Source organism: Solanum pennellii, chromosome 3, assembly GCF_001406875.1.
Source record: "Solanum pennellii chromosome 3, SPENNV200".
NCBI classification, from domain to species: domain Eukaryota; kingdom Viridiplantae; phylum Streptophyta; class Magnoliopsida; order Solanales; family Solanaceae; genus Solanum; species Solanum pennellii.
In genome coordinates this window covers 63243508-63256338 of record NC_028639.1, presented here as the reverse complement: position 1 = coordinate 63256338, position 12831 = coordinate 63243508, and the positions used below count along the sequence as shown (strand labels likewise).

General features: G+C 34.9%; 1 protein-coding gene across 1 annotated transcript in view; it reads left to right on the top strand.

The window, feature by feature from the left end:
- Positions 1 to 1197: 1197 nt before the first annotated feature.
- Positions 1198 to 12831, top strand: part of LOC107014524 (protein EXPORTIN 1A) — a 15633-nt gene continuing 3999 nt past the window's right edge. The window contains exons 1-25 of the mRNA XM_015214455.2: positions 1198 to 1541; positions 3659 to 3775; positions 4717 to 4809; positions 4928 to 4999; positions 5167 to 5274; positions 5364 to 5446; positions 6216 to 6354; positions 6469 to 6537; positions 6634 to 6711; positions 7273 to 7335; positions 7412 to 7456; positions 7577 to 7684; positions 7761 to 7862; positions 7950 to 8153; positions 8339 to 8398; positions 8986 to 9096; positions 9306 to 9403; positions 9654 to 9762; positions 10149 to 10214; positions 10316 to 10414; positions 10718 to 10798; positions 10988 to 11077; positions 12199 to 12284; positions 12472 to 12552; positions 12624 to 12806. Of these exons, the coding sequence (XP_015069941.1) occupies positions 1443 to 1541; positions 3659 to 3775; positions 4717 to 4809; positions 4928 to 4999; positions 5167 to 5274; positions 5364 to 5446; positions 6216 to 6354; positions 6469 to 6537; positions 6634 to 6711; positions 7273 to 7335; positions 7412 to 7456; positions 7577 to 7684; positions 7761 to 7862; positions 7950 to 8153; positions 8339 to 8398; positions 8986 to 9096; positions 9306 to 9403; positions 9654 to 9762; positions 10149 to 10214; positions 10316 to 10414; positions 10718 to 10798; positions 10988 to 11077; positions 12199 to 12284; positions 12472 to 12552; positions 12624 to 12806 (2444 nt within the window). The 5' untranslated portion in view covers positions 1198 to 1442. The remainder of the gene's footprint in view (positions 1542 to 3658; positions 3776 to 4716; positions 4810 to 4927; positions 5000 to 5166; positions 5275 to 5363; positions 5447 to 6215; positions 6355 to 6468; positions 6538 to 6633; positions 6712 to 7272; positions 7336 to 7411; positions 7457 to 7576; positions 7685 to 7760; positions 7863 to 7949; positions 8154 to 8338; positions 8399 to 8985; positions 9097 to 9305; positions 9404 to 9653; positions 9763 to 10148; positions 10215 to 10315; positions 10415 to 10717; positions 10799 to 10987; positions 11078 to 12198; positions 12285 to 12471; positions 12553 to 12623; positions 12807 to 12831) is intronic.

The following is a 12831-nucleotide window of genomic DNA, read 5'->3' as shown; positions in this document are numbered from 1 at the left end:
TAGTCCCAACAAAATTGTTTGGCTGTTGCTTCACAATTTTTAAATGTCAAACGATTTCTTCAAGAAGGTAATTTTAATGTGGTTGATTTCTCCTATTCTACGGTCTCGCTACAACCCCATTGTTCCAGCTAAATCTATTTATTCTTTCAAAGTAGTTTCTTTGTTATATACAAATGTGCCAAAAGGTTTATAAATTGAAGTAGAATCATCTTTTGATAAATCAAAATCTCTTTCCAAACAATACAAGTTTTTTCAAAAGCATATGTCTTTCCTAATTAAAATTGAATTAAATTTTTTATGTTGGCACCATCAACACCCAAAATAAGCTTGATGATGAACAAATTTAAGTTACTCGAACTTCAACATAAATGTCAAAACATCGAGAAAAAAATGAAGAAAGTATTATAACAACACTCAAAAATAGTCGCAACACACATGTTTCACTAACCTTGTATGAAACAACAACAACAATGACATATCCAGTATAATTCCATAGAGTGAAATTAAAGGAGAACTAAATGTACGTAGACCTAAGCTCTACCTCAAAAACAAAATGACAATTTCTGATAAAACTCGTCTCACGATAAATTCAAAAACAAAAAAGAAAAAAAATACACTTTTCTTCCGAAACTTCGGCTCAGTCGAATTATATTCATCTTTTATATCAATTAAAACTCCTTTTCGAATTGTACAAGCTTCTTCCAAAACATACGTTATTCTAAATTAGATACGAATACGAAAAAAAAATCTATTAGCAGCATCACCTTTAGAAATGGACTTGACAATATAAAAGTTTCAAATTAATCAAATTTAAACATGAAATCAGGCGAAAAAAAAAGAAAAAGAAACCAATCACAACGCTCATATTTTACCAATTTTTTAAATAACGAGAGGAACTACAATATTTACTATAATTCCACACAGTAAAATCTGTGGAGCATAGAATCTACACAGTCTAAGTTCTGTTAAATAAAATGGCGGTCGCCGACAAAGTTTGAATCAAAATAAACCAAAAGAAAAAATTATATAAAAATACAGACGAAAAAATGCTCGTGTCATCTACACTAATTACGAAAAAAAAAAAAGAGAGGAGGGAAAATCGCTTGAAAATTAACTTCCCCAAATCCCTCGTTTTAGTTAATAGTAGTGTACGTATATATATATATATATTTACTCTCCTATTTTTTCTCTATATACTCTTTCTGCGTCAAATTGAAGCTGTCTCTCTGTTTATGTTTTCTCCCCTTTTGGCCTCTTTCTAGAAACTCATGTTTTTTTTACAAAATCCACATCTTTGAAAACACCTTTTTAACAATTGAGGCGCTCACTTTTTCTTTCTCTGCTTAGGGTTTTCCTTCTCGTTTCTAGGGTTTTACTGCTTTGCTTCTGATTTCTTCTAGGGTTTATCACTCACTCTGTTCGTTCGTTCGTTCCTTCTCACCATGGCGGCGGAGAAGCTGAGAGATTTGAGTCAGCCCATTGATGTTTCGTTGCTTGACGCTACTGTTGCTGCTTTCTATGGAACCGGATCTAAGGAAGAGGTGAGAGCATTTTTGCTGTTGCTCTTAATTTGTTCAGTTTATCTGACAATTGCTGGTTAAATTTTTTGTTTTTTCGTTTTCGATGGCTTGGAATGACTTTAACTTTTTTGATTGCTGGTGTTAAGTTGAGTAGAATGGCGTCTGTATAGGGGATGCATTTTTTTTTTAAAACTAATTTGTTTTGCTGTTGGAGCTCTGTTTGGATTGGCTTTTAGTTTTTTACTTAGTCATAGTGGACTTTGTGTTTTTCTTTTTTTTATCGTTTTAATATTAAAACCAAGTGCTTATAAGCACTTCTTTAATTTTCCTAATGTGGTTAAAAGATATTTTTGGCTTAAACGCACTTCAAAAAAGTGCAACATTAGGTTTGTTATAGGTTACAAGCATTTGGGAATTTTAATAATTTCTATTGCTTATGGACAAGCATTCCTGTATTTTTGCTGAACTTGTTGATGTCACCAAGACATTGACTAATGTTTGTTCAATTCCTAAGGATTCGTAGTTTCAGATGCTTGGAATGTACAATCCTACAGTTTTTTCGCCCCTCACCCCAGGTTTAAAGGAAAGGGAAGAGTTGGAGAAATCTGCATGAGAAGGGGGAAAGTTCTCACCTACATATGAAAAAAATGAAGGCTTTGGATGTAGGCGGTTCTTTCTCCGTGGTATCCCACATTATAATCTCATTATTGTAAAGATAGGTAGATAGTGGCATATTAGAAGAATTCTCAAACCTGCTACATCTATAGAGAAACGCAAGGGATCTGTATATCCTTTTTCGTACTTATATAATTAAAACTCAGCAGTTCTCTAGTATGGCACTAGTTACCCTGTTGGTGTATAATGGCTTGTTGCTGCTAGAACACTTCTAAAAAGATGTCTGTTGCCTTTTGCTTTCTATAAGGCTCACTTGAATGCTTTATACAGCTGTAGCTCCACCACTTGAATAACATGGTCTATTCTGTAAATTAGTAAGCATCATATTATTTTTAAAAAAGGCAAATATCATTTGTGAGTGTTTAGTGTGAATTTGTGAATCACAATTCAGTTTCATACACGAGAGCATTTAGTTTTAGGAGTGGAACTCGCAAAATCTTTGTTCTCATTGCTAGCCAAGTCACAATAATATTTCAAAGACTTGATTACCATAGCAATAGGGACAGTTGTAAGCAATAGGAACTTCCATCTGGATTACAATATTGATAGTGATAAGCGATGGAAACTTCCATCTGGATTACAATAATAATAGTGATAGTGAAAGCAATAGAAACTTCCATCTGGATTACAATAGCAATGGTATCGGTAGGCGATAGAAACTTCCACCTGGTTTGTAGAGTGATAAGCGAAATACACCTTCCATCTGGATTACAATAACAATAATGGTAACTGAAAGCTAGAAACTTCCAACTGGATTACAGTAACAATAATGATTGTGTAAAGCGATAGAAACTTCCATCTGGATTATAATAATAACAGTGATAGCGATAAGCCATAGAAACTTCCATCTGGATTACAATAATAGTAGTAGTAGTAATAATAATAATAGTAAAATAATAATAATAATAATAATAATAATAATAGTAATAATAATGGCAGTGGTAAGTGTTATTAACTTCCATCTGTCATTTAATGTCACTTTTGCTGTTTTGCATCTGTTTATATTTGGCCACCAGATATTTATGAGGACCCCTCAATTTCCTGCTAGACTTGGAAGAGAAGAAATCTCAAGTGTTTGCTGTTGTTTTTCCGGGCTTGCCTAGTGCGGGTTACCTCTTTTTTTTGGTTGCGACCTATTGCATAGGAGCGGGGGTTTTACCTATGCACACCCAATGGGTAGCGGCTGCGGGTTCCCCTTGTCATAAAAAAAGTGTTGTTCCAAATTAAATATGTAGATAATAGAGTACAGATTATACTTTTTGCGGATAAAAGGAACTATTATGATGAACAACTATAGAGAATAAGCATAAGATGGCTTAGCCCAGAAGGATCATATGTAGAGCTTGTCAATGGGTTTGCTATGTTATCACTGCTGATGATTCCTCTTTTGAACAGTCGGGCGTAGCTTTAGAAAATTTTCACTGTTCTTATGTTAATCATATACTATATGTGTTGCTTTGCAGAGAGCTGCAGCGGACCATATTTTGCGTGATTTGCAAAATAACCCAGATATGTGGCTTCAAGTGGTTCACATTCTATCGAGCACACAAAGCCTGAATACTAAGTTTTTTGCTTTGCAGGTCAGTTTTACAGTACTTTGTGATGTTGTACTTGCAGCTATGATTCTTTTATTCAATTTAAGTTCAGTGTTTAAATGGGGTTGAGATTGTTCAACTGTTATACTGTAATTAGCGTTTTTATTTTTAGTATCAGTGTTTAAATGGAGTTGAGATTGCTTTAATAAACGTAATTGTTTAACTGTGATTAATATCCTCTTTGGTAAGGGTGACTTTGACGGATACAAGCAAAATAAAGTAATTCACGTAATCCCTCCTCCCCACTTTTGTGATGTAGTTTGATGAACCCCGAGCTTAAGAAATATGGAAAGACTTAGGAATGATTCAAAATTACCCTTAAAAAACACATTTTTATGGACTTTTTTGCCGAATAAGCGTGACCTAATATGGGTAAGATCTTGTTAGTGTCATTAAATATTTGTCAAATAAGAAAATGTGTCATTCTTTTTGGACTGGCTAAAAAGGAAAGTGTCATATAAATTGAGTTAAAGGGAGTATGAACTTAAGGCTGAGCACTAAGTTGAAAAGTTATTTTTGGATAGTGGAGATAAGGCAGGAGGGCTGACAACCCAAACAGAAACTTTTTTGAAAATTGGATAGTTTAAATTGAGTAATTTGTTTTATGGAAAATAATGTGGACCAGAATGCTAAAGTTGTGTCTAGAGTATTAACAACTACTTAACTCTGTTTCAATTTGTTTGTCCTACTTTCCCTTTTAGTCCGTTGAGAAAGATTGCTTCTTCCCTTTTTTGGCAACTTTTAAGTTTCAACTTTTCACCTGGCACTTGTAAAACTACAAAACTAAAGGGCGTTAATTGTGCTCTGTTCAAATAAAAAAGAACTGTTGTTTTGTTACAGTTCTTTTTCTATGTTTATTTGGGACTGCTAGTTTAGTTCCTATATGGCAGAAAGCTGAGTAAGATATTTAACTGCTTCACCTGCAGGTTCTTGAGGGTGTTATAAAGTATAGATGGAATGCATTGCCTGTCGAGCAACGAGATGGAATGAAAAACTATATTTCTGAAGTTATTGTCAAGGTACAACTACACATTTCTTGTCGTTTCTCTTCAAGTTTTTTTGGACCTTGAATTGAATTTCTGTTTCCATGGATTTTATTAACTGAGTCATTTATGCTTATCCCTATATTGAGCTCAGCTTTCCAGTGATGAAGCATCTCTCCGGAGGGAAAGGCTGTATATTAGCAAGCTAAACATAATTTTGGTTCAGGTACTCTTAATACCTACAACAACACTCTCTTTATCAAAAAGGAACACACACATACACTGAGCCACACACACAGTGCCCTTATTATCATTGACTGTGGCTAGTTTTAGTTACACATGAAGTTCGAGGGTCTTTCAGAATTCATTTTTTCTTGGCATTTATGTTTTCAGATTTTGAAGCACGAGTGGCCTGCAAGATGGCGAAGCTTCATTCCTGACTTAGTTGCGGCTGCAAAGACAAGCGAAACAATATGTGAAAACTGCATGGCAATATTGAAGGTAGGTTTCTCTAAATCTTCATTTCCATCTTCCAATGAAAACATTAGAATCAAGAGTACACCTTGATAACTTGGAACTATTATCTTCAGCTTCTCAGCGAGGAGGTTTTCGATTTCTCAAGGGGTGAAATGACTCAACAAAAGATCAAGGAGCTCAAACAATCTTTAAACAGGTACCAATTCCATATCTGTATAAGTTTATTTTTGGTTTAACTTTTAACTTGGGATTTTTTCCTCATAGGATTGTTTGATATATGGGATAACCTCAAATATTGGCTTTGACATACGATGTTGATTAGAGTCTAGAAACCATTTACTATTTTGAAAATCGGCAATATAGATGAGAAGGAACTAAGTAGAAATAGGGAAATGGTAGAGAAATCCGAAAGGTTGGAACTTCCCTTTGGTTGGTTGCCAGAGAAAATTGGATGTGAAGACTGAAGGGTTCTCTAAAGAAAAAAAGAAAATAGTATGTAAAGGGTTGTCACTGTTTTGGCGAAACTTTGTGCCTCAGTAGAAAATACTTTTCCATTCTATGAAAGAAAGATCATTTACATAAATTTATTTTGTTTTCTTCCTTTCTGATAAATGCATGAGCTTGTGCAGCATTTTGTTTTTCTGTTCGAGTATTTTATTCTTTTGGCTTGTACTAGCCTTTTATTTAAGACACTTGTCTTCCCTGCTGTTTTTTTTTAAATTATATTTTTAAGAACTGAATGTGATTAAAACCTGGTTCATTTCTACTATTCTCGGGTGAAGCATGTGGTTTTGACTTGTGAATAAAAGATTCTGTACATCGTATGGATTTTAGAGCTCCTTATATAATTTCAAAGAAGAGGGTCTTCTAATATAATCTTTACACATTAATTATGGTCAGATATCTTCCTTTCCTTTTATAAATTAAGACTTCTCTCTCTAAGATATTGGTTGCTTTGTTTACAGCGAGTTTCAACTCATCCATGAGCTATGCTTGTATGTGCTATCAGTATCCCACAGAACTGAGCTCATCAGGGCAACGCTTGCTACACTGCATGCTTTCCTTTCATGGATTCCGCTTGGCTATATTTTTGAATCAACTCTGGTCTGTATTTCCTAGTTGCTTACCATTATCTTTTTAAGCATGTTGTACAATTTGCTGTCTTAATATAGACGTGTTTGAGGAGTTCTGCCTGACTTGTGTCTTTTCATATTACAGTTGGAAATACTGCTTAAATTTTTCCCTGTGCCATCTTATCGCAATCTCACACTTCAGTGTCTAACAGAGGTATATAATGACAAGATCTCTACTAGAGTTTCTTTTAACAGTAAAATTGATCCGTAGTTATTCAGTGAACTTTTTGGTTTCTGTGTTAATATGCAGGTTGCTGCCCTTAATTTTGGGGATTTTTATAATGAACAGTATGTCAAGATGTACACCATATTCATGGGGCAGTTGCAGGTGAGCTAATTAATACTTGATGTCGCTTTGTTCTTGTTTAATTGGTTCAAGAGTGTACCATAAGTGAAATCAGTCTAGTTAATCATTGTATAGCTGTATTTAGTTTCTCTGTCCACTTTGTGACAGTTAACAGTGGATTTGTATACTGGTCTGTCTCGGAACAGCTGTGGAACCATCACTTATCATAAACGTTGTAAAATCTAAGTAGGACATATGTGAAACTTCTTCAGTTTTTTCCCAGGACAATGGTTAAAGCAAAGGTGGTACAACTTATTTGACTAGGTCATTGTTCTATTGTTTACAGAATGAAGGCCCTCTTTAAATTGCTCATTCTAGTCATCTCTAGATACTTTTGTCTGTGTTGACTTTGTCCTTTAGCAGATGCTATGATGTGTTTGAGTTCGCTATTCTATATGGATTTAGTAAAAACATTACACTCAATTTGCCGAATGATAGGTGTTAATGTTGTTGATATAGGCTGTTTAGTTATACCTTAATGTTTGGCTAGTTATGGTTGTGCTATTGTGCTCATTATCTGATGGTTTTTCTTCACATGTATAGAGTGTTCTTCCACCTAATACAAGCATTCCAGAGGCCTATGCTAATGGAAGTAACGAAGAACAGGTTTGTCTGAGACAGTGAATTGTTAGTTTACGGTTGTATTCACTTGTAAACTGATATTTCTTTTTCCTTTATCCAGGCCTTCATTCAGAATCTGGCTCTGTTTTTTACATCATTTTTTAAGGCAAGTTTCTTTACTTAGTGTTTACGACATGGGAACATTCACTTTGAAGTTGTGTATTGGCTATATGATTTTGGAATGTAGTAGTCAGCGTTCTTCTCTTACAAGCTACTTTGTATGCAGTCTCATATACGTGTGCTAGAATCATCACAAGAGAATATAGGTGCCCTCTTGGTGGGACTTGAGTATCTTATTAATATCTCGTATGTGGATGATACAGAAGTTTTTAAGGTATTGTATACCACTGTTTATTTGTGATTCAAAAACTTTCTTGGTAGTGTGTGATTGCTAAGGTGTGGTTTGGCAGGTTTGCTTGGACTACTGGAATTCCTTAGTTCTTGAGCTGTTTGAAGCAGCACATCATACTCTTGATAATCCTGCAATGACTGCAAACCTGATGGGCCTTCAGGTATGACAAGGCACCCGGATCCCTTTTGCCTAGAACTCTCCAAAAACCAAACTGCTTATGTCCAAGTCTTTTGTGTTAATTAAGCAGATGCCACTGCTTTCTGGCATGAATGATGGTCTTGGAGCACAACTTATGCAGCGGAGACAGCTTTATTCTGGTCCAATGTCCAAGTTGAGGTTACTTATGATATCTCGCATGGCAAAACCTGAAGAAGTTCTCATTGTCGAAGATGAAAATGGGAACATTGTCCGTGAAACAATGAAGGATAATGACGTCCTTGTGCAATACAAGGTATCTATCTTGTTAGTTCTTACAGAATAACCTGTTGAATTTGATTGACATTCTATGGATCTTGTTGGGTTGGAGTAAATTTAAGAGATACATGTTATATTTGGCGGAGTGCATTTTGCCTGATTCTTGTTTTGCAATGTTGTGTCCTCCTCTTTTTACGTGTTTGGTGATGTTAAATTTTGCAGATCATGAGGGAAACTCTGATCTACTTGTCACATCTTGACCATGACGATACTGAAAAGCAGGTACACTTCCTTTAAAGCCATCAAATTTGTTGTGACTTGAATAAATGTAGTTGAAGTAGCATGTTAAATGTTCTTTAACCTTGTATCGGTTCTGAATTTTCATATCGTACTATTCTGGATGGCTAATTAGCATCAAAGAGTTTACCCAGAAATAGATGCTTTGGGTTTCTCAATTATGGTGATTTTATGGTTAATTGCTGGAGAGCTCTTAAATGCATAAATTCCCGATCTGCTGAAGAAATAGTCGAGACTATGATTCTATTTATTTGCAAACTACAGTATAGGAGGTTTAGCAATTCCTATTGTCTTTTGTCAATTGCAATTTGTCTTGTATACCGGGCTTCCAACGACCTAGTAATAGTTAAGCTGTTCATTTATTTATCTTCAACCTACTTCCAAGTGCTGTTGCTAATTGCTTCTGGCTTGATTTAACCTTTTCTTGAGATTGAAGTTTGTTGATTTTGTTCCAAGTGCTGTTTAGCTACTATTTCATTTCTTTGACACGGTGTTTTGGGCAAAAAATTTTCGTGGTGCACAATTGCCAATTTTCGAGGTTCATTAAGATTTCATGTTTGTGTATCACTCAGATGCTGAAGAAACTTAGTAACCAACTCAATGGTGAGGATTGGTCGTGGAACAATCTAAATACATTATGCTGGGCAATTGGTTCTATATCTGGGTCGATGGTGGAGGAGCAGGTATTTTGCTTATAAGAGTTTGATTTTGCAACTTTTTTGCTTCCAAGATTCAAGAGAACATCCTAACTGCTGTTTCATGCTGTCATTTTTACTGAAGTTCTCTATGTGCATCTTCATTTACTTGCTCTAAACTGAACTACCAATTTTTTCTATCGTTTGAATGCTAAGATCTTGATTTTTCACATTTTTCCTTGTGTTTACTTTGGCAGGAGAACAGATTTCTTGTCATGGTGATACGCGATTTGCTGAACCTATGTGAAATCACGAAAGGAAAAGACAACAAGGCTGTAATTGCAAGCAATATAATGTATGGATATGATGTCATTGTCGCTTGGCAGTTGTTATTTTCTTTGCCAGAAGTTTTCCAGTGCATAGTGATTACAAGTCTGATTCGACATTATTCATTGTTTTACAATTACCTCTCTCAAAGAATCACTAATCTAATTTTCTCCAGAATGCTGCTTTTACTAATTTTTATAGTTAGTTTATGTCATACAGCTACACTGTATTTTTTTAATTAAGAATTGTTGTCATTACTTTTTTTGATCAACTGGCAGGTATGTTGTTGGGCAATATCCTAGATTTTTGAGAGCCCATTGGAAGTTCTTGAAGACTGTTGTGAACAAATTGTTCGAGTTCATGCATGAAACGCATCCTGGAGTGCAGGTTACTTACTTCTTAATGATTTAACTTTGAGCTGCTGTTTTACTGGTTATCCTTGTCGAATTCGCCTTGCCTCTGTAGTTACCGAGTGATTGTTCACTTATTGCCAATTGTTGTTGTGTATACAACTGGTGATCATTTGGTGATTTCATTGTGGAGTCCTATGGAATTATGCCATGTGGTATCAGTAATAGGTCTTTCCTTGTTTATTGCCATTGCGTCTCCAAGTAAGTGATGAAATGACTTGCGCACTGAGTGTTCAAGTACTTGTTTCATGTTATGGCCTAAAACACTGTATTGCAATCAACTATTTTCTTGTGCTGATATGTTATTTTTCATTGTGGTGCCGTCATTCCTGTTCCTGAGGACCTTCTGTCTCTTTTCTGTAGGATATGGCCTGTGATACGTTTTTGAAAATTGTTCAGAAATGCAAGCGCAAGTTCGTTGTAGTCCAGGTAATAGAACATTTTATCAATAGCATCAGTTTCTTCTGAAGATACAAGGGTGAAAAAATGACTGAAAACTGATCTGGTACTGATGACTGTCTTCTTCTCAGGTTGGAGAAAACGAGCCATTTGTTTCTGAACTTTTAACCACTCTTCCCACAACTATTGCAGATTTAGAACCTCATCAGATTCATACCTTCTACGAATCTGTAAGAGTTTTTGTTCTAGTGAATAAATTTCATTTCTTTTTACTTGTTTCTTTAGATGTTTTAAATTGCCTCTGCCTTGTTCTATATGTTGGTATTTGTCTAGGCACTAAGTTTAAATTAAGGACTTTTGGCACATACTTATAGTCACTAAAGGTTAAAATGGAATGTTTAAGTTAAAAACTTTCCAAAAATATAGAAATAGTTTTTTCTTTTCAAAACACTTAAAAAGAAGAGTGATTCAAAATGGAAACTGGGGTAGGACTTAATCTTTTATGCTGAAAGGGTTTTTGTGTCCTTTTACAGGTTGGTCAAATGATTCAAGCAGAACCTGATCCCCAAAAAAGAGACGAGTATCTGCAGAGGTTGATGGAGCTTCCAAATCAGGTAAGCGGCTACTAACATATGGTCTAGATTAGATGTATTTGGATGCTATCGATCACTTTGTTTGTTTGTTCATCTGTTTTTGCATACTAGTATCTGTTTTTGCCTTCATTGAAGGCGCCACATAAGATTACTCGTGGAGTTTACACAACATATTATTGTGGCTTATTTAATAAAATTTAATTTTTACAGAGATGGAATGAAATTATTGGACAAGCACGACAAAGTGTGGACTACCTGAAAGATCAAGATGTTATTCGTGCTGTTCTAAATATATTGCAGGTTACCTTTTATATCCAACACCACTACTTCAGATTATTTCATTACGTATTGGGTGAAGAATGATATTTGAGGATAAACATAGTATTATATTGAACGTTATCACCTGTCAGATATGCATTCTTGGTCCAGCTGTTAAGCTGTTCCTTTAATTTGAAGAGGTTACAAGTTCGAACCTCCTATTGACTTTTGTCAATCACTGTTTTCTTCTATTATTTCTTTTTAGGCCTTTGGTTTGAGTTAAATTGAACAGTTTTAAAAACAACATTTCAGTCCTTTCTGCATGTGGCGGGTTATTTGGAAGAAAAGAAATCAACAACTTTTTGCAAGAAAATGTGAAAATATACATATATTGAAAAATAAATGTATGTCTTCAGATTTTTGGTGTAGACTAGAGAAGATGTTAATACAGTAGATAGAATGTTAGATTTCCTCAGCTTCTTATTGTGATGTAAAGTGACTGATCTGCATGCAATTTGGTACAAACTGTGTTCGTTTTGTAATATCTTTAATCATTTAATAAAACCGAAATGTCAAGGATGTTTTTTCCTTTTAATATTAAGTTAAAAAACAATATTACTTCAAGGCTCTTTTACCATCTTAAAAATAACAATATTTCAAGGCCAAAATGCTTTCAAATCTTTGAGTATTAACTTTGGTGATTTATTTTTCGGAAAAAACCTTTGGCAATTTAGACTTGATGCATGCCAGTTGAAGTTTAACCACATGTTAAGAGCTTCTACATTGAATACTATGTATTCTCAAAATGTAGTATGTTTGTCATATCTTTATGACATGATGCTAACTAGGATATATTTCACAAGCAAGCTACACTATATCTGGAGTTGTTGATGCAGGTTTCTCATTAGTAGTCTCTATTATTCTCTATTCCTGTTATATTTCCTTTTAAACTGAATACATGCTATTTGCCGATCAGTATTTTACAACTTTGTTTATTACTTCAAACGTCAATCAAATCATGTGGCTTGTGCTGGGATCATGGAGTTTCGGCAATCAGTCTTCGTATTCTGTTTTGTATAGAATGTTATTCTATTCGGCAATGCTTTTTGCATAAAATCCTTCTATTCTGAACATGAGGTTTTGGTGCTTTTTTTGCCTTGCAGACAAATACTAGTGCTGCTAGCTCACTTGGAACTTATTTCTTACCTCAAATTTCTCTGATCTTCTTGGACATGCTCAATGTCTATAGGTATTGGCATCATACTTTCTTTTTCTTTATTTGATTTTTGTTTTCAAAGTATTGAGTGTCTCGTTGTTTAATTTATTAACTTGATTGCTTGTATCTGGTGTTTAGGTGGTCACCTGTGCCGTTATAATCCCACTTCTCGGCAGTTATTGGGTTTTTATGATTTTTTTGTGAACCTTTTCTGTTGCAGAATGTACAGTGAGCTTATATCTACAAGCATCGCACAAGGGGGCCCCTATGCCTCAAGGACATCCATTGTGAAACTCTTGCGGTAAGTTCCATTTTATTTTATTTTTCTTGCCAGCTTAAGATGCATCTTCTTACACATGTGATGTGTGACAGGTCGGTAAAAAGGGAAACATTAAAGCTTATTGAAACATTTTTGGACAAGGCTGAAGATCAATCACACATTGGGAAACAATTTGTGCCGCCAATGATGGACCCAGTTTTAGGTGACTATGCAAGGAATGTGCCTGATGCTAGGGAATCTGAAGTTCTCTCCCTTTTTGCTACAATTATAAACAAGTAAGGCCCCCCCCTCCCCCCCCAC